The sequence below is a fragment of the Pituophis catenifer genome, unplaced genomic scaffold (genome assembly GCF_029215685.1).
Source record: "Pituophis catenifer annectens isolate HBS135680 unplaced genomic scaffold, rPitCat1.0.hap2 SCAF_3, whole genome shotgun sequence".
In the NCBI taxonomy this organism is placed as follows: Eukaryota; Metazoa; Chordata; class Lepidosauria; order Squamata; family Colubridae; genus Pituophis; species Pituophis catenifer.
In genome coordinates, this window is record NW_027256883.1 from 7,124,596 (window position 1) to 7,144,404 (window position 19,809).

The 19,809-nt window shown below is 43.1% G+C and overlaps 2 protein-coding genes across 2 annotated transcripts; one reads left to right on the forward strand and one right to left on the reverse strand.

Annotated features, from left to right (window-relative positions):
- The first annotated feature begins 257 nt into the window (after positions 1 to 257).
- On the forward strand, positions 258 to 1,244 carry LOC139314262 (proto-oncogene Mas-like). The gene has a single exon (XM_070939840.1). The coding sequence runs from the start codon at positions 258 to 260 to the stop codon at positions 1,242 to 1,244; it is 987 nt and encodes a 328-aa protein (XP_070795941.1).
- Positions 1,245 to 4,947: 3,703 nt separating this feature from the next.
- LOC139315590 (proto-oncogene Mas-like) lies at positions 4,948 to 12,582 on the reverse strand. The gene is made up of 3 exons (XM_070941985.1): positions 12,549 to 12,582; positions 11,197 to 11,239; positions 4,948 to 5,925 (listed from the first exon to the last, which is right to left on the reverse strand). Exons 1-3 carry the CDS (start codon positions 12,580 to 12,582, stop codon positions 5,016 to 5,018), a joined length of 987 nt encoding a protein of 328 aa, XP_070798086.1. The 3' UTR covers positions 4,948 to 5,015.
- Between the last annotated feature and the right edge of the window lie 7,227 nt (positions 12,583 to 19,809).

Here is a 19,809-nt window from a genome sequence, read left to right on the forward strand (position 1 = left end):
AGGAAATATGCAAAAGCATAATCCAAGTGACTTCAGATGAAGGTTTCTGTGAAATTCCTCACATCTTCCACCGTGATTCTTGGAAAAATCAAAATAGATGCAAATGACATTTGATCTCTGTTGACTAAAATAAGGGTGAGTGGTTTGTTCTTTAGCTGTCTGGATCCATTATTATCCTTCCCCAAAAAGCAAAAAATAAAATAAAATAAAAAATAAAACTAAAAAAAGATCCATTTCCATAGAAGAAGACAACCAACATGATAACCATCTTTCCTGGAGTAACGGATGCTAAAATGGGAAATTTGACAGTCAATTATACTGAACACAATGGCTCTGATGACATATCATCGGAGGCCAACATTTATCAGCCTGACTATCAGAAAAAAGTCATCCATTCTTTAATCATTTTAATTTACATTCCAGGAATTATTGGGAATGGAACTGTCATCCGAGTTTTGCATTCCCAGATGAAGAGGACTCCTTTCACCATCTATATCCTCAATTTGGCTGTGGCTGACAGTGGGACTCTTGTATTCCTATTTACTTCCGCAATTTGGCACATAACTACTGAAAATTCCAACCTAGAAATCATAGAATGTTTAATATGGACTTTCTACGCTGGTCAGTTTCTTCTGACAATCATCAGCATTGACCGGTGCTTGGCTGTCTTCTTCCCAATTTGGCATCGATATCATCAGCCACCATACCTCTCCACCATACTCTGTGCCATTACATGGATTGTCTCTTTTTCCTTCTGTGCAATTCATTACACTTTGATTTTAGTTAAAGGCCCTCGAAGCATCCGCCAATCCTACCACATTTTTATATATACCATTTTCATATGGGCCCCACTCATGGTGACCTCCAGCCTGGCCCTCTTCCTCAAAGGCTTCCATAAATCACAAATGAAGAGGCGAGGAAAGCTTCTCAAAGCCATCTTGCTTGTCCTGCTTTTCTTCCTCGTCTTTTCTTTTCCGCCAATCGTCATTTATCTCATCAACCTGATTTCCAATGAAAAGTATTTCAATTTATTTACCTATGGCTACTTATGTGCCTGTCTAAATAGCAGTGTTAACCCACTGATCTATTTTTTGCTGGGGAGAAAGAAGGAACACCATTCTACGTTCAACCTAAAAATTAACCTCCAGAGAGTTTTCAAAGAGGAGGAAGAGAGTGAAGAGCAACCAAAGGTCCAGTTTGATATCCATTTATGGTGTACTCATGTGAGTGAAAACCCTGATTAAACCAGAGTGATAAACCCTGATTTATATGTTACTAAATATACACACTGACAAAGATGTTAGACTAAAAAAGAGCTACTTTATGTCCCAATTCAGCAACCAAGAACTCTTAAGGGAAACTTTTAAAATGGTCATAGGACCAATACATTAATAAATTGTTTAGTTATATCCTAAGAGAAATAGAGAGGTGATCTTCATAGCAACTATGGGTAGAACTTCGCAGGGTTTGGTTGAGAATAGAATAGAATAGAATTCTTTATTGGCCAAGTGTGATTGGACACACAGGAAATTTGTCTTGGTGCATATGCTCTCAGTGTACATAAAATAAAAGATACATTCGTTAAGAATCATAAGGTACACCACTTAATGATAGTCATAGGGTACAAGTAAGCAATCAAATCATATAAGGAAACAGTCAATATAAATCATAAGGATACCAGCAACTAGGTTACAGTCATACAGTCATAAGTGGAAGGAGATGGGTGATAGGAACGATGAGAAGATTAATAGTAGTGCAGACTTAGTAAATAGTTTGACAGTGTTGAGGGAATTATTTGTTTAGCATTTGGGGAAAAAACTGTTCTTATGTCTAGTTGTTCTGGTGTGCAGTTCTCTATAGCGTCATTTTGAGGGTAGGAGTTGAAATAGTTTATGTCCAGGATGCGAGGGGTCTGTAAATATTTTCCCAGCCCTCTTTTTGACTCGTGCAGTATACAGGTCCTCAATGGAAGGCAGGTTGGTAGCCATTGTTTTTTCTGCAGTTCTAATTATCCTATGAAGTCTGTGTCTGTCTTGTTGGGTTGCAGAGCCAAACCAGTCTACATTAAGATTCAGCCCGGAGCTTCCAACATGATTCGTCACGAATATGACTCATTCTCCAACTCACAGCCAACATAGGGCCATGACTATTCAATCTGCCTCAAAAGCAGCCAGGCAGAATACAACCCAAAATGGGCTTAACGAATGTGAAGGAAAGTCTACTAAGATTCCACCATACCAACACTTTACACAGTGAAGTTGCCTCCAGCTAGAAATAAGGACTTGAAATGTCAATAAGGCGTTGTGCCAAATTGCAATAAATAAGATTAAGAAGCTTCATATTTCAGAGTATAGTCCAAAACAGAAAAGGCAATGAAATCATAATTCAAAATAACCTTTTATTATGAAATAAAATGGAACGATATAGTGTCTGAAAATTTCAGGATTTTGAATATCACATTTTATTTAAGAAAACACTGTTTACAACAAGTTTTGCTTTTTTCCTTTCCTATTTCCTTTCAACGTCCATGACTTTTGTGACTTCATATATTGTTCTATTAAATAAAATTGTGAGTTAAAACAGCGCCCCCCAATCTTTCTGGCTCCAAGGACCAGCAGGGGTGGGTAGAGGATGGTTTTGTGTGTGTGCCCGCCACTTACACAAATGAAGTTTTGCACACTAACCCACTGTCAACTTGTAAAGCATCCCTGTCCTGCTCTTGAGTTGCCATAGGAAAGGGGGGATGGGAAACTGATGAAATGGCATGGGAGCCAAAGACAGATGCACATTTCAGGCTTATATCTCTCAAGGCTGTATCCCAGGGTTACTTACAGCGGCAGGAGGGGAGTGGTCTCTACAACCCACGAAATTGGCCTGTTGGTGAATGTGATTGATGACATGCCCTGGGGAAGGGGAGGAAATGGGGGCATGATTGGGGCCGTAAATTACATGGGGTCAGAGCTGGCTTCACTTGGGAATATCCGACATGAAGCTCCTAATAAATAACTGGATTTCTTTTGAAGCTTGGCTCGAGGCTCATGATTTAATTAGGGCATCCGTCGGAACCTTGACAACCACAGCTTGTGCAGCCCGGTTCACAACGGGTCACAGACTGGTACCGGTTCATGGATCGTAGGTTGGGGAACCCTGAGTTAAAACATTTCCAATCAGTAGTGGGTTTCACTTTTGTTTGCTACTAGTTCGCTCGTGTGGACTCGCCCGCACGTGTGCGTGATGCTTCTGCACATGCGCAGAAGCATCTGGGTGGGTGGGCAGAGCCTCCCGCTGCTGCTGCTACCAGTTTGCCCAATGCGAACTGGTAGCGGCAGCAAGATGCTGGCAAACTGGTAGCAACCCACCACTGTTTCCAATATATATCAGGTGCTGTCTTTTATCTGCTTAAGGAGCCATGACCAATAATCTTCCTTAATATTTTTCTGCTCTTCTGGATACCTTAGCCAATCTTTGAAAACCCCTTCGAGGAATATTTACTTGGCTGCCTCCACCAAGTAGTAAACAAATTAAAGGGCTGGGATTTTTCCTGACTGAGGAACAATCATCAGATCTTGAGCAAAAAAAAATCCGTCTTGAAGAAGATATTGCTTATAATTCACTCATATTCAAATATATGATCTAATAAACGTGCTTCAAAAAATACATATGTAAACCTCTCCAATGTACTGATAACCTTTTGATTTAATAATAAATGTATGGACATTTTAATTTGAAAAACAAAAGTCCAAATTATGATAATATTGATTATACAACAATATTTTAAAATATGAAATATGGGGACAATGGGTTGAGAAACATAATAAAGGCAATAATTTATCATTCTAAAAATTAGGTATATTTAAACTCTCATATATTTCAGGGGCAACGAACCAGAACACCTACATAAGTAGGCCAAAATAGTTTCTTTATTGTTGATCGAAGATCTTACCAGACTGACTGTCCCAAAGGTGCTTTTTCAGAAGGCAACAACTCTTGTTTTTTTTTCTTTTGAAGACATTTCGCTTCTCATCCAAGAAGCTTCTTCAGCATTGACAGGATAGTGGGCAGAACTGAAGAAGCTTCTTGGATGAGAAGTGAAACATCTTCAAAAGAAAAAAAGCAGGAAAGTCCAGTTGCCTCCTGGAAAAGCACCTCTGGGACAACCATGACCTGATGATGACTGAGAACCTCTCCATACTTTTACCAGACTGACTGCATTCTTTTGGGGAACAGGCATATAAAAACTTCAAGATTTTGATCTCTGTCGCTTCCTCCAAGCTACACCCCATCTTCATTCCTCCCTCTACTCTAGCCAGGTATTCCACCACAATACACAATACACAATACAGCAGTAATTGTTACTATTTATTTATTATTTATTTATTAATCAAATTTCTATACCGCCCTACTCCCGAAGGACTCAGGGCGGTGAACAGCCAAGATAAAATACAGATAATACAAATATTAAAAAAACCCTTAAAATTATTAAATATTTTGGCCGAAACACAGATTAAAACACCCAATTTATAAAATCACGAATTAAAAATTTAAAAGAGGAGAGTTAGGCCAGGCCAGCCTGCTGAAATAGAAAAGTTTTGAGAGCACGGCGAATTATTATGAAATGTGATTGTATTATATAATGTCAAGATATTTGATATGAACGTCTCTTCTTCACTTCTAGAAACTACATATGCAGCACGGTTTCCAAATTTTTGCTATTCGGATTCCTAAATTACATTAATTTCCCATGTTCTTTCTGAACAATATATTGTTTATGACCAGTGGTGGGTTCTCCCTGGTTTACACCGGTTCTATAGAACCGGTAGTAAAACTGGTGGGAGGCTCCGCCCACTGACCCTGATGTCATGAAAATGCTTCTGCACATGCGCAGAAGCTTCTGAGCTTGTGCAGAAGAGCCCGTGCGTGGACGAGCAAAGTGAGCGCGCGCCCGTGGCCCCATTGTAAACCGGTAGTAAACCCACCCCTGGTTTATGACTTGAATGAACAACAGTATTGATACTTCACAACTGGTCTTCTTTCATGGTTTGCTGCTGTTCTGAGCTGCCGTTCTCATCCTTGAAGACTCTTTGCAGAGCAACCTTGTAAGATGTTTTGGGTTGTTCCTTTCCCGTCTTCCTCCCCACTAAGAAATAAAGGAGTGGGTTGAAGCTGCTGCTGACAGCCGCACATCCTACCCCAATGGTCAGGAGGAGGGGATTATAGGAACCTAAATATTCAATGACATATAAGGCATCCATTGGGAGAGAAAAAAGGAGGAAGAAAATGAGAGCCAGCACGATGGTGGTGACCAGTTTCCTTTGATTGCATTGCATTTTAGACCTCGTTTGAATCAAGAGAGTCACCGTAGACACAACCATGAGAGGCGTACAAAGTAAACCATTCACAATCAGCTGATAAAATAAAGGGGAGCTTTCAGAGTTCCTGGTTTGGTGGAGAATGAAGTGCACCGCAGAGAGCAGGAAGGAGAGGATCCAGATGAGGCTACAAACAAGTGTGGGCAAATATGGAGGACGATGGCAGCGATGCCAGAGTGGGAAGAGGACAGCCGCACACCTGTCCAGGCTGATGGCCGTCAGCAGAAACTGGCTGGCAGAATAGGTGAAGAGGAAGAGCTCAAAAAATAACATGAAAAAGACTGCCAGAAGGTTAGTCCTTTTATGGAGAGTTAAAACAGCCACAAATGTAGCTGCAATAATAAAGGATGTGAGTGCCCCAAAATCAGCGATGGAGAGATTCAGGATGAAAGTGGTGAAAGAATTCCTCTTAATGGAATAGACCAAAAAATAAATTGTTGCTCCATTTCCAATCAGGCCTAAAATACAAATAATGGCAATGGAGCCATTGATAAGGTTTCGCGTTAAAACATCAAACAGAGGAAGAGTTCTAAAATATTCCGTCCAGTCATGACTCCTGGGAACAGGAAAAAAGCAAAAAGAGAATCAGTCCTTGATTATCTTTTGAGAGCTGAACGTAATTTCATTTTAATGTATGCCGATTAGTGTACATTTAAAGTGACAATAAAGCTCTACTCTACTCTACTCTACTCTACTCTACTCTACTCTACTCTACTCTACTCTACTCTACTCTACTCTACTCTACTCCACTCCACTCCACTCCACTCCACTCCACTCCACTCCACTCCACTCCACTCCACTCCACTCCACTCCACTCCAATTTTCTATTCTATTCTCTTGCAGAAATCCTTGAATGCTGAAATAGAATTACTTATGATGGGCACCTCTTCTTCTCTCATTCTTCACATGCTGTGATTATATAGGACCCATCCCTAAATCTGGGGACAACAGACAACAGTGCCAACCTAGGACCGTGATGGTGAACCTATGGCACATGTGCCAAAGATGGCACGCAGAGCCCTCTTTGCTGGCATGTGCGCCATTGCCGCAGGTCAGATCTCCGTGGCGTTTCTTCCGTGAGCTTCTGTTTCCCTGAAAACGAAGAAACAGAAGCTCACGAAAGAAAAAGATCTTACCTCTTGCACCGCTGCCAGTGTTGGGATGCCTCATCTCCCTCTGGCCACCTGGTCTTCGGGTCTCTGCTGAGCATGGATGCACGCCCACACACGTTCATGCATGTCCATGCATTTTCAGTTTGGGCATGTGCATGCGCACAGTTTGGTGTCTAAAAGGTTCACCATCACTGACCTAGGAGAAAGTTAACTAAGGGAATCCAGTTAACAATAGAGCCACAATCTATAGTTATTGGGACGGAATGGGACTTTTCGGCTCGGTCTCTTCGCCTTGCCTGTTTTGCCTTGAGGTTTTTGCCTCTGGGTTATTAGCCACAAACTTTTCTCCTCGGCTGGCCCTCCGCCGGTCTTTCGCCATGGCACAATGGCCACAGCCACTCCCTTCCAGGTGCTTCGCCACAACCCATACACAGAAGGAGGTTTCATCCTAGGTCAGGGATGGCTAACCTTTTTGCCATCGCGTGCCAAAAGCGGAGGGAGCACAGTGGGGTCACACGCACACATTATTATTATTATTATTATTATTATTATTATTATTATTATTATTATTATTATTAATTTTATTTCTATACCGCCCTTCTCCCGAAGGACTCAGGGCGGTGTACAGCCTGATTAAAAGCACAAAGACAGACAAAGTTTAAAAATAATTAAAATTATTCAATAATAGGCCCAATTTATAAAACCTCAAATTTTAAATCCCATTTAAAACCAATTAAAATCTTTACCTTGATAGCCCAGCCTGGCGGAACAACAAGGTTTTGAGGGCACAGTGAAATACACGGAGATCAGAGATTTTATGAATTTCTGGGGGCAGTTCATTCCAAAGGGCAGGGGCTCCCACAGAGAAGGCCCTCCCCCTGGGTGTCACCAGCCGACATAATTTGGCCGATGGCACCCTGAGGAGACCCTCTCTGTGGGAGTGAACTGGCCGGTGGGAGGCTACTGGTGGCAGAAGACGGTCTCGAAGGTATCCAGGTCCAATGCCATGGAGCACTTTAAAGGTGGTAACCAACACCTTGAATCGCACCCGGAAGACCACTGGGAGCCAGTGCAGCTCGCGCAGGAGGGGTGTCACATGGGCACAATGAGTTGCACCCATAACCACCCGCGCAGCCGCATTCTGGACCAGTTGGAGCCTCTGGACTAGATGCATGCCCACATCCATAATTCTATGCACCTCACCCCCCCCCATGCTCCCCCCACTTTTGGCACGCGATGGCACGGTGGGCCCAGTAGGCCTGTTTTTCACTCTCCCCAGGCTTCAGAACCTTTCTAGGAGCCTGGGGAGGGTGAAAACGGCCTTCCCCACCCCCCCAGAGGCCCTCCGGAGGTCAGAAACAGTGTGTTTCCTGACTTCTGGTAGGCCCAGAAGGCCCCAAAACAGCTGGCTGGTGCACGCAGGCGTGCCGAAACTGAGCTCGCGTGCCCACCGATATGTCTCCACGTGCCACTTGTGGCATCCGTGCCATAGGCTCGCCATCACGGTCTTAGGTTTTTTGATACCTGGGACAGTTAGGGCCCAACAAATCAGCTAGAGGGGGAAGGAAGGAAAGAACAACCTTAGTGAAATGGGAGGGAGAAGGAGGGAGAAGGAGTGGGGGGACTTCCACCTCTGCCTTTTTTTTTGAGAGAAGGAAGAATCCTTTTCAGGCCAGATATCCAAATCGCTAACTAATGACAATGAAAAATTTACGGCATTGATTCCCACCCCCCAAAAAGAGGGGAGATGTTGGCAAACATCCCATTCAAGATTTAGAAAGTGGCGTAGGAGGCTAATGCCTCCTACTAAGGCAGCATTTAACATCCAGCTGCCTGCAATTACTGCGAGTTCAATTCTCACCAGGCTCAAGGTCGACTCAGCCTTCCATCCTTTCCAAGGTGGGTAAAATGAGGACCTGGTTTGTGGAGGCAATAAGCTGACTTTGTATTAAAATATACAAAAGTATGAAGGCTATTGCTTAACGCATTGTAAGCCACCCTGAGTCTCCGGAGAAGGGCGGCATATAAAAATAATAAAATAAATAAAAATAAATAAAATAAGAAAAGGAAATTCTAAAAGCACTCCGTTCATGTCCCTGCCCGTTCCTCCAGTTCCAAGGGAAGCACTCCTGGTTTTTTTTTTATGTTTTGCAAGGGGAAGCGTTAGTTGCAATTAATTTCTTAACCAAAAGCAACAAAAGCCTGCCGGAGGGCCAGCCGAGGAGAAAAGTTTGTGGCTAATAACCCAGAAGCGAAAACCTCAAGGCAAAACAGGCAAGGCGAAGAGACCGAGCCGAAAAGTCCTAGACCCTTATTGGGACTGTACATAGGGAAAAGATGCAGCTGCTTTGCCAAGTTGCAGTGATACAGGGAACGTGGATGCAGATACAGAGACCTCCAGGCTGGACTCATGTAATATACCTAACCAGATCTAGTATCTAAACATAACTATTTCATCTTCAGGGATTCTGATTTATTCATTTGAGTGCTACTGCATCTTTCCTTTGGGACAAGAGTTCTCCAATGTTTCTAGTTCCATGTGAGTGGCCAGTAAGAATAAATGTTGCCAGTAGTGGGATTCAAATAATTTAACAACACATGTCAAAAGAAAGGACTTTGTAAAGTTGTGCCTGCCATTTTGACTTTTTTTCCTCATGTTTTATTTGTTTTATTTATATAATATTCAATTTCCATCAAACAGTGTGTGATCTGGGTACGGTTATTTTTAAACAATCATAGCCCACATAATTGTTGTAATATTCATCACCATAATATTAATAGTATAATAACAATAATACTTAACATGCTCTTCTTTAATAACTCTCCACTTTAGCATTTTCTCTTTTTATATCTCCTCCTTTCTAACTTCTGTTTCTATTGTCTAGCCATTGATAGAATACATCCCATGTCAAAAAATATTCAGTTTCTTCTTTATCCTTAATAGTGAGCGTTAACCTATCCATTTCTGTGCATTCTAATATTTTCTTAATTACATTCCCCTCAGACAGAATCTCTTCATTTTTCCATTGCTGTGCAAATACAATAATAAAAAATATTGGACGGAAATACATACTTGGTTGGAAAAAAATGACAAAGCAACATATAGACTTGAAACCAGAGATATATTTTTGTTAGACATTCTACCAGAAAAATATGATTAAAACAGGGGTGAAATCCAGTAGGTTCTGACAGGTTGTGGAGAACCGGTTGTTAATTTTCTGAGCAGTTTGGAGAACTGGTAGCAGAAATTTTGAGTAGTTCGGAGAACTGGCAAATACCACCTCTGGCTGGCCCCAGAGTGGGGTGGGAATGGAGATTTTGCAATGTCCTTCCCCCAGGAATGGGGAGGGAAATGGGGATTTTGCAGTATCCTTCCCCTGGAGTCAGTGGTGGGATTCAAATAATTTAACAACCGATTCTCTGCCTTAAAGATTTCTTCCAACAACCAGTTCACCAAACTGCTCAGAAGGTTAACAACCAGTTCTCCCGAAGTGGTGCGAACTGGCTGAATCCCACCACTGAATGTTGCTCACTTAAATGAGTTAGCATGCACGCTCGCTCGCTTGCCCACTTCTCACGCAAGTGAGGATGTGTGTGCATGCCTGCTCACCGGCCGTGTCCACAGTCTGGCTGCAAATCCCACATGGCCCACTAGTGGGCAGTGGCCCACATGTTGGGGACCCTGCTTAAGGAGATCAGAATCTGTGATTATCAAGATTCTAGTAACTTCATGCAACATGTCAATGAGGTTCTCTAGTAATCCTCAAATGGAGAGGAGCGCCTCACTGGGAAGCTTTCCCTTGTCTGCCAGCTACTCTAAATCCAAAAATCCGCATCGAATCACTTGGGAATCTCACGTTTCTGGACATTCACCCAAAGTGGTTTAAGAACAAGTTGAGTTGGTCAACCTCTATCCTTCAGAAGAGGCCCCCATTCCAGTAGCTGCAATGAGCACAGCAGAGGATGACTTTTCCTCTGGAATGTGATGAAACAATTGGAAGGTGTTCTGACCCAACCTTAACAGAAGCAAGAAAAAGACTCCTTGTCACGAAAAACCTCTCTTTACTTACCTCCTGTGAATTAATGGCATTCACACACCAAGAAGTCCTAGCAATAGTCCTTCGAAGAGTTAACTGCAGTAACAGACCTTATCAGTTCCTTGCGATAATTGCAAGATCCTGAGCTCTCAGCTGAAAGTCTGCAAATTAAGTTCTGGCAAGCAGTCTTTGATGCACGAAACACCATGAGCAAAATCTTCAGAAATACGAACTGTTGTCTCCTACGACAACCACTCCCCTTTCCTTCTATTTATTCCCCAGCCAGGGAGGGGCCACTCAGTGTCCACGTGTGCCTTGCTTCCCAAGTTGACTCCTTGTCTTCAGTTGTTCCCCTCTCCTAACAGCTCTGCGCATACAGCCATCTGGAACAGGCCCCAGCTGTTCTTCCTCCTCACTCATAGCAGCCTCCAAAGGCAGCTGCCTCTCCGGTGGCTGGGAAATGTTGGACAGCCCTGGCTCTATCTCTGTGTCTGATGCTGAGCATCCATCAGAGCCTTCCCCAGGCTTCAGAACTGGCCCAAGTTCTTTCCCAACCTTCTCATCATCTGAGTCTGGCTGTGGCCTGCCAGCTACCAGCTCTGCTGGTAGCTGGTAGGCCACAGCAGAAGGCTAATTTCATTACTACAAAGAAAATATTTTGTACCATAAAATACTTACATCTCATAGTAGGTTGGCCAGACACGGAGGGAGCCATTATAATCTAAGGATTCAGTTACCGAAAATCATGATTATTGTCAAAATGCACATATATTTTAAAAACATCTTCCACAGTTACAATTTTATTTTTATGTCTCTATGTCTGGGTCTGTGTATAAATAAATAAAAGAATCCTCAATAACTTTTTCCTGTGGTCACCCCACAGAGTCACTGGTGGATAATCTGTTTCTCTGATGCTTTCTAAGATGCCTGCCCCAGAAATATTTAACCTGGTAATTAATTATAAAACAAAATCACCTTGAAAGGAAAATTTTTCTTCCCTTGTTTTTCCTTCATTTTCAGAAATGTTTCTGGACTGCCAATCAGGGGTAAAATCCAGCAGGTTCTGACAGGTTCTGGAGAACCGGTAGCAGAAATTTTGAGCAGTTCGGAGAACCCGCAGTGGAAATTTTGAGTAGTTCGGAGAACTGGCAAATATCACCTCTGGCTGGCCTCAGAGTGGGGTGGAAATGGAGATTTTGCAATATCCTTCCCTCAGGAGTGGGGGGGGGGAATGGGGATTTTGCAGTATCCTTCCCCTGGAGTGGGGTGGGAACGGAGATTTTGCAGTATCCTTCCCCTGCCACGCCCACCAAGCTACACCATGCTCACCAAGCCACGCCCACAGAACCGGTAGTAAAAAAATGTGGATTTCACCACTGCTGCCAATCATATATATATATATATATATTCTCTCTAAGTTCTCTTAAAGTACATTGAGGATGATTTCATCCCTTGTGTCCTTCTGAAGGACAATTCTGGGATGATGTTGCATACAGGAAATGTTGCAGATATCACTGTATTCAGGGATGGGTTTCACTTATCTTTACCTCCAGGTCCCTGCACACGCGTGCTGTCTGTGCATGTGGCCAGACTTCCATGCATGCACTTTGCTTGCTCGTGCATGCACCCAACTTCAAAAACATGCCTAAATAACATGACTTGGAGCCTGGGCGGGTGGGTGGACCCATCTGCATTTGCCGCTACCAGTTTGCTTGAATCGGTGCGAACCGGCTGGATACCACCCTTGCCCATGTTAGCATTCTTACATTCCCCATGAAAGCTATTTTGTGAAAAAAAAAAAAAATCTTCCAGAAGACATTTTGTGAATGCATTCATCGAATGGCTTCAAAATGTTGATGCCGTCTTAATCCCAGGATGGATGGGACAAGAGGAATTTGGTGCTAAAATTTCGATTTTATTTGAATAAGCTCACAAAGCATTATGAACCTTTGAGTTTTTTTCGTTATCAGTCACGTTATCCCACAAAGGAAAGGAAATTCTATATAATATAATTTTCATACTGTTCATACCTTCTGAATCCGAATAATTAAATTGTTGCTTCATTGTGCGAAAACTGTTGTTTTCTTGTTTAGAAAAGTTCTGTGGATAAGATGGACAATCTGGGACACTGTAATGTAAGAGGAAATAATACAATTATCAAAAGCAAGCACACTCAATTTTTTTTTCCTGATTGTCAAAATGACTGAAAAGATTTGTGCTCTTAAGGAATTCAATTTCCTTTGTCCACACAAAATATAAGGCATAATAACTCTTACTGGCTTTCAATCAAGCAATCGAAATTTATTTACAGTCTGAGCCAAAACGCAATACAACAGAGCCGAAATGCAGTATGGTAAGTGCAAAAAATGAATTTTAAAAATGTGTTGTGGCTCCGATCCCCGAGCCCATCTTATTGGAGGAAGAAGGCTCCGAACATGAAGGAGAGGAGCCAGCCAGGCCTCCCTCTCCAGGCCCCTCCTCTCTGGCAATGCCTCAGGTGTCTGCCGAGGGAGAGGAGATTGACCAGGAGCCAGGTGTCTCCGATGACAGCGATGAGGGTGATAAGTCGTTCCTGGATCCACGCCAACGAAGGCGAGATAAACGTTTGCAGCAGATGAGGAGGTGTGCCAGGGATTAAGCTGAGTCACTGGACCACACCCCACAGGCTATATAAGAGAGTGTGGTGGCCATTTAGACTCTGTGATGGACAAAGCTAACTTCTGGCTAGTCACTTTGTACAACGCCTGATCTGCTGAAGGTTTCATATTTGAGCTGGACTGTTTTGAAAACTGTGTGTATTCGTTGGTGTTATCTGGTGGAGGAACACTCCCTCTTCTTGTAGTAAAGCACTTGGCAGACAGTTATCGTATTGCTGCCAAGTTCCTGATAACGAACCTTGTGTGTGCCGAGTACTTCTTTAACCCCCGGCTGGCTGTTTGTGTGTGTGTGGGGACGGGAACAGAACAAAATGGAAAGAAAGTGTTTAAAAAGTTAGCAGTGTATTGAAGAATGGACATTAAAAGTAGCTAATTTGGCAGAGATTGCTAAAATCTCTGCATATTTGAAGGACCGTTTGAATGAAAGATATGTACTGAAATGGAGAAGATGGATTGATTATATACAAAACAAATATGGGACTAAAAAGTTGCAAATAGCTTATGAATGAAATATTTAGATGATTTTTCTTTTTACCTTGACATTTTGGTACTTATGGAGGAGTTAAAGAGTAAGGGGGAGTTAAGAGTTTATATTTAATTTGTTTATGTTAGATTATGTTTGTTAAATGCAATACCCTGTATTTTGCTCTGGGAAGTCGGGGGGCGGGGGGGGGAGGGAGAAGGGAATGGATGGGGAGAGGAGGGGGGGAAATTTGTTTGTAAAGCATTTTAAAACTTTTCAATAAAAAAAAATTACAGTCTGAGCCAAAATGCAATACAACAGAGCCGAAATGCAGTATGGTAAGTGCAAAAAATGAATTTTAAAAATGGAAAGCAAGTGTTTAAAAAGTTAGCAGTGTTGGAAGAAATATCCATCTCTGTTCAGTTCCAAGACACTGGAAAAATGGAGGCTGATTGGAAAGATGGTTTATTGGTAAAGCAGAACCACCTGGGTAGCTGACCACATGAAGTGGAGAGTGAGTGTTATTTATACCCTCTCTTGGGCCTTGCCCTTGAGCTTCCTGTTCCTGTGGCAAGGGCATGTATTCTATTGACTGTCAGACTCCCAAGAGGCTATGCAGGGGTCATAGCTGAGGTTGTCTGAGATAAGTTTGGTTATCCATGTTTCCAGTGTCTTTCTCCCAACTTGGAACTGAACCCAGGTGGATATTTCTTTCAACACTGCTAACTTTTTAAATACTTTCTTTCAATTTTTAAAATTCATTTTTTTGCACTTACCGTACTCTTACCCAGCCTTGCTGAATGATGCAATGAAGGGGCTTGGTTGTGCCATGTGGTGAGCTCTGCTGATAGATAATCCTAGTATGTCCTGGAGGGTCATGTCTTAATCCCATCACCCTGGAGCTGGAGGCCTTTTGTCTTGTAGATAGGCTGGCCCAGTCTTTCTCAATGAGCACCAATTATCTGCTGGGGGCAGGGAGCAGCAGGGAACTGCTCTTTGTCTTTAAAAACATGTTTTTCCTTTTCTCATCCAGGGAAATATAATATTCTGCCTTTTTAATATCTCCTAGAACAGTGATGGCAAATCTATGGCATGTGTGCCCAAAGTGGCACACAAAGCCATGTCGCAGCCTTGCCTGTTTGTCTTCCGGATTTCTGGTGCTCATGCGCACATGACAATCAGCTGTCCTTCGCACGCGCGACAGTGCCGAAAACTGATGTGCGCATGCGTGCCAGCCAGCTGATCACTGGGCGCATGTGTGCCAGAACCTGGAAGTTCAGCTTTTCAAGTTTCAAGTTTATTAGATTTCTATACCGCCCTTCTCCCAAAGGACTCAGGGCGGTGTACAGCCATATTAAAACACATAGATTTATAAAATTTAAAACCAAATTAAAATCAATATATAAAATTGGCCCACAAATTTAAAACACACATACACCCATAATAAAATTCATATTAGGCCAGTCCGGCTTGCTGGAACAGGAGGGTCTTAAGGGCGCGGCGAAATGTATGCAGGTCGGGATTAAGACGGAGCTCTAGGGGCAGCTCATTCCAGAGGGCAGGTGCCCCCACAGAGAAGGGTCTCCCCCTGGGTGTCACCAGTCGGCATTGTTTGGCCGACGGCACCCTGAGGAGCCCCTCTCTGTGGGAGCGTATTGGCCGGTGGGAGGTTGTTGATGGCAGAAGGTGGTCTCGTATATATCCCGAACCTAAGCCATGGAGCGCTTTAAAGGTGGTAACCAACACCTTGAATTGCACCCGGAAGACCACCGGGAGCCAGTGCAGCTCACGCAGGAGGGGTGTTATGTGGGCGCACCAATTTGCACCCATAAACACCCGCGTGGCCGCATTCTGGACCAGTTGGAGCTTCCGAGTGCTCTTCAAGGGGAGCCCCATGTAGAGAGAGTGTTGCAGTAGTTTTTCCAGAGCACGATCCCTTTGCGCGCGGGGCAGTGCCGAAAACCAGCCTGTGCATGTGTACCAGCCAGCTGATCACCGGGCGCATGTGCGCTAGAACCGGGAAGTTCGGCTTTTCCAGAGCATAGCCCCAATGAGCGAGCGCATCCGCATGAGATGTTTTCATGCGACCTTTTTGGCACTCGGTGCCGAAAAAGTTCACCATCACTGTCCTAGAATATTTCATTCTTCTAGGAGAGGGATGGGTGCTAACTTTCTACAGCAGCTAATAATTAATAGCATGAGAGTAGAACCTGCTGTTATAACTGGGTATATTCAAACAGACCCAGATCAACTAATGTTCTGCAAAATGTAGGCACAAGGCGGAAGACAAATAGACAACCAGAAGAAAGCGATGGACCTTTTTAAAAATATATAGGATAACTGCAGCAAGGTTATTATGTGCTCATAAATGGATATAGAACTGATTTGTCCTGTTTCTCTGTTGGAAACAACAATTTGATCTGTTCTGACATATTCTTTCTGTGTTTCTCTACTTGTGTAAAAACAAAAAAATCATAGAAATTCTGATCTTTGGATGTGATGATGAACCTGGCTTGGCTCTCTGGATTTCAGATTTGATTTTGAGTTCTCTTCTGTATATTCTTGTTGAAAGTGAAACTGCTTTCAAAAAAAACATACAAAAGGGAAGCTTTCTAAGAGCTTCTGTAATATTTACCTTCCTATCTTCCTTGTCCGTTTATCTATTCAGCAGTCCAGTAAATTACCATTAGCTAATAATCATGTGCGTATGGTTTTGAAATCTGACACAGATGGTGTCTTAGTAAAAAGTCTTTCACAAGATTCACAAACTCTATGTTAAGAACAGTGGCAGCGTTCCAGAAAAACCCCAACTCCAAGTAAAGATGCAGAAGCAAACATTTTTCCAAAGTTCTCTTTACTAGAATAGGCAAACTGGCACATCTGGGAAAACCTGAATCTGAAAAGCCCGGGTTTTCCCTCAGTAAGTCAAAACCCCCAAAACTATTCCCTGACTCCCCAGTCGATCACATGCTCCAATCAACATCCGTTCTATTTTGACCCAACGCCCTGACCACTCCTTCTCCAGATGCTGGATTGCCCTGACCTTGATCGGCAGGAAGTTGTCTACTAACAACCCCTCTCCTTAATCCCCCCTCCTACTTTCCCACACATGAGAAGGTGGCAGCATTGGGGCTTCCGGCCTAATATGGCTTCCAAAGCTGACAAACAGTATATGTCAGGGGTGAAATCCAGCAGGTTCTGACAGGTTCTGGAGAACCGGTAGCGGAAATTTTGAGTAGTTCGGTGAACTGGCAAATACCACCTCTGGCTGGTCCCAGAGTAGGATGGGAATGGAGATTTTGCAATATCCTTCCCCCAGGAGTGGGAAAGGAATGGGGATTTTGCAGTATCCTTCCCCCAGGAGTGGGGAGGGAATGGAGATTTTGCAGTATCCTTCCCTGGCCACACCCACCAAGCCACATCACGCCCACCAAGCCAAGCCCACAGAACCGGTAGCAAAAAAATTTGGATTTCACCACTGGTGTATGTGTTATCTCACATATAAGATGCACAAGAAGTATTTAAAGATCATATCAAAAGGCTATACGAATTTTAAGGTCATGAACTGAATGTCAAGCTTGAAGTCATTTTGGAATGTCTTCGGGGCTGCCACAGCGAGGCTGGTTGGAGCTGTGGGAATGGGAGGATGTTCTGTCCCCGTCACACACGCACACACACCAACAGACGTTCAAGAGTTAAAAACCAAACCAGCCGGCAAAATCCTTTTCCTTATGATAACGGAACTTGGCAACAACCTAGTGGATGCCTGCCAAGAGTTTATTACTTACGAAGAGGAGAGATAACTTCTCCCCTCTTCTGGTACATCAAAAGAAATAGCTCAATAATTACAGAGTCAATCAAGTCCAGAGATAATCCAGCAAAGTCTATAGGAAATGTCCGTCAATGCACAATGGCATGGAAGCTTTCAGCTTTGTTCATCACAAGGTTTGACTGGCCACCACGCTCCCTTTTATACCTTGTGGGGTGTGGTCCAGTGACTCAGCCTAATCTCGGGCACTCCTTTTCTTCTGTTGCGCACGCTTATCACTGCGATGCTGGCATGGATCCAGCCAAGACTCATTACCCTCATCACTGTCCATCTGTGGCTGCGTGGATGTGCTTGGCCCCGGCCCTATCTCTTGCCCTTCGGCAGACACCGAAGGCATTGCCAGAGAGGAGGGTCCTGGAGAGGGAGGCCTTGCCAACTCCTCTCCTTCACTCTTGGAGTCCTCTCCTGCCGATGACACAGGCTCAGGTAACGGAGCCACAACAGAGGGAATGGGAGGGGGGAATAGAGACAGCTGGGGATTTATAGCCAAAATCAAATTCTTTCTCCTGGGACCCAAGGACATTCCCACCAGGTGCTGGGGAGAGTTGGACTGAAACCAACTGGGGTTGGGACTGCTACCTGGTTGGGCCATGTGATGGAGATGTGGACTAGCTAATAACCATGTGCGTATGGTTTTGAAATCTGACACAGACGGTGTCTTAGTAAAAGGTCTTTCACAAGATTCACAAACTCTGTGTTAAAAACAGCTTATGTTTACACCGAATACATACAGATGACAGTATTGCTGCTTTCTGAGCATGGTGGTTGGCTTAGAGTAATTTCCCCTGTACTATGTTAGGTAACATCAAGTAATGAAACTTTTGGAAACCAAAAGCCAGGCTCAAACGTCACCAGTGACTCTACAGTGTGTGTATATATCACTGTGTGATACTGAACTGGGCTGAAAAGTTAACAGTGTGGAAAAACATTGCATAGAAGGTGATGTCTGTGTTGTAACACAGTTTCTTAGCAATGCTGGTTGAGCCCAAGGGAGAACTTTGTATTTTATCCTATCTAGAAACTGGTTAGGCTTAGGACCAAATAGGGAATTGCAGTTTTGTTAAACCAAACACTATCCACTAACTCTTAATCATTTGCTGCAATCAACTTGAAACAGATCTGTTGCAATCCTCCAAATTATATAATTTATATATGCTTTTCTCCACATTAAATTTCATTTTGTTGGATACGGCCCAGGGGTGAAATGCTCCTGGTTTGGACCGGATTGCTCAATCCGGTAGCGATGGAGGCGGGTGATTCAGAGAACCGGTAGCAAAAATCCCTGCCCCCCTCCCCCATGCCCAGCTGAGCCGCACAATCATCAGAGGCTTTTTTTTTTACTTTTAAAAGCATTTTTTCTACAACCTTTTCAGCCGAGAAAATGCTTTTAAAAGTAAAAAAAACCCCAACCTCTGATGATCGCGCAGTTCAGCTGGGATCGTCAAAGGCTTTTAAAAGAAAAAAAAAAGCCTCTGCTGATCAGGCAACTCAGCTTGGATCATCAGAGGCATTTAAAAAAAACAAACCCTTTTTCTCTTTTAAATGCCTCTGATGATCCAAGCTGAATTGCTTGATCGCCAGAGGCATTTAAAAGAAAAAAAGCCTCTGCTGATCAGGCAACTCAGCTGGGATCGTCAGAGCCTTTTGAAAGCATTTTTTTACAACCTCTTCGCCGAAGAGGTTGTAGAAAAAAATGGTTTTAAAAGTAAAAAAAAAAAAATTGGTCATGGCCACCCAGTCACATTACCACCACCACCCCCAAGCCATGCCCACAGAACCGGTAGTAACAAATTTTAGATTTCCCCACTGATAGGGCCCATTGTTCAAGTTCTGTCAAGGTCCTTTTGGAGCCTGAGTTTGTCTTCTTTGGTGTTGGTTATTCCTGCCAGTTTGTCGCCATCTGCAAATTTGATGAGTTCCCCTTCTATCTCTCATCTAAGTCATTTATGAAGATATTGAAGAGTATTGGGCCTAAGACGGAACTTTGTGGTACCCCACTGTTTACTTCTCTCCATGTAGATGTACTACCATTAAGAACTACTCACTGAGTACAGCTTGTCAACCAGTTACAAATCCATCCAGTAGTGATCCTATCTATTCCACCTATTTCTACCTTAAAAAGAATTAAGTTATGATCTACTTCGTCAAATGCCTTACTGAAGTCTAAGTATACTATGTCCACAGTATTTTGCTGGTCTACTAATATAGTCACTATGTCAAAGAATAAAATAAGATTGGTTTGGCATAGTCAATTTTTAACAAACCTGTGCTGGCTTTTAAAAGAACTATAAAAGTTTTTTTTTTTTTTTTGAAGATTTTTCTATCTCCAGTAGGATTTTTGA

Coding starts and splice junctions, on each gene's coding strand:
- LOC139314262 (XM_070939840.1), top strand. CDS start 258: ATGATAACCATCTTTCCTGGAGTAACGGATGCTAAAATGGGAAATTTG.
- LOC139315590 (XM_070941985.1), bottom strand. CDS start 12,582: ATGAAGCAACAATTTAATTATTCGGATTCAGAAG. Junction 11,240..12,548: donor TAATTATTCGGATTCAGAAG/GTATGAACAGTA, acceptor CTGAATCCTTAG/ATTATAATGGCTCCCTCCGT. Junction 5,926..11,196: donor TGGCCAACCTACTATGAGAT/GTAAGTATTTTA, acceptor TCCTGTTCCCAG/GAGTCATGACTGGACGGAAT.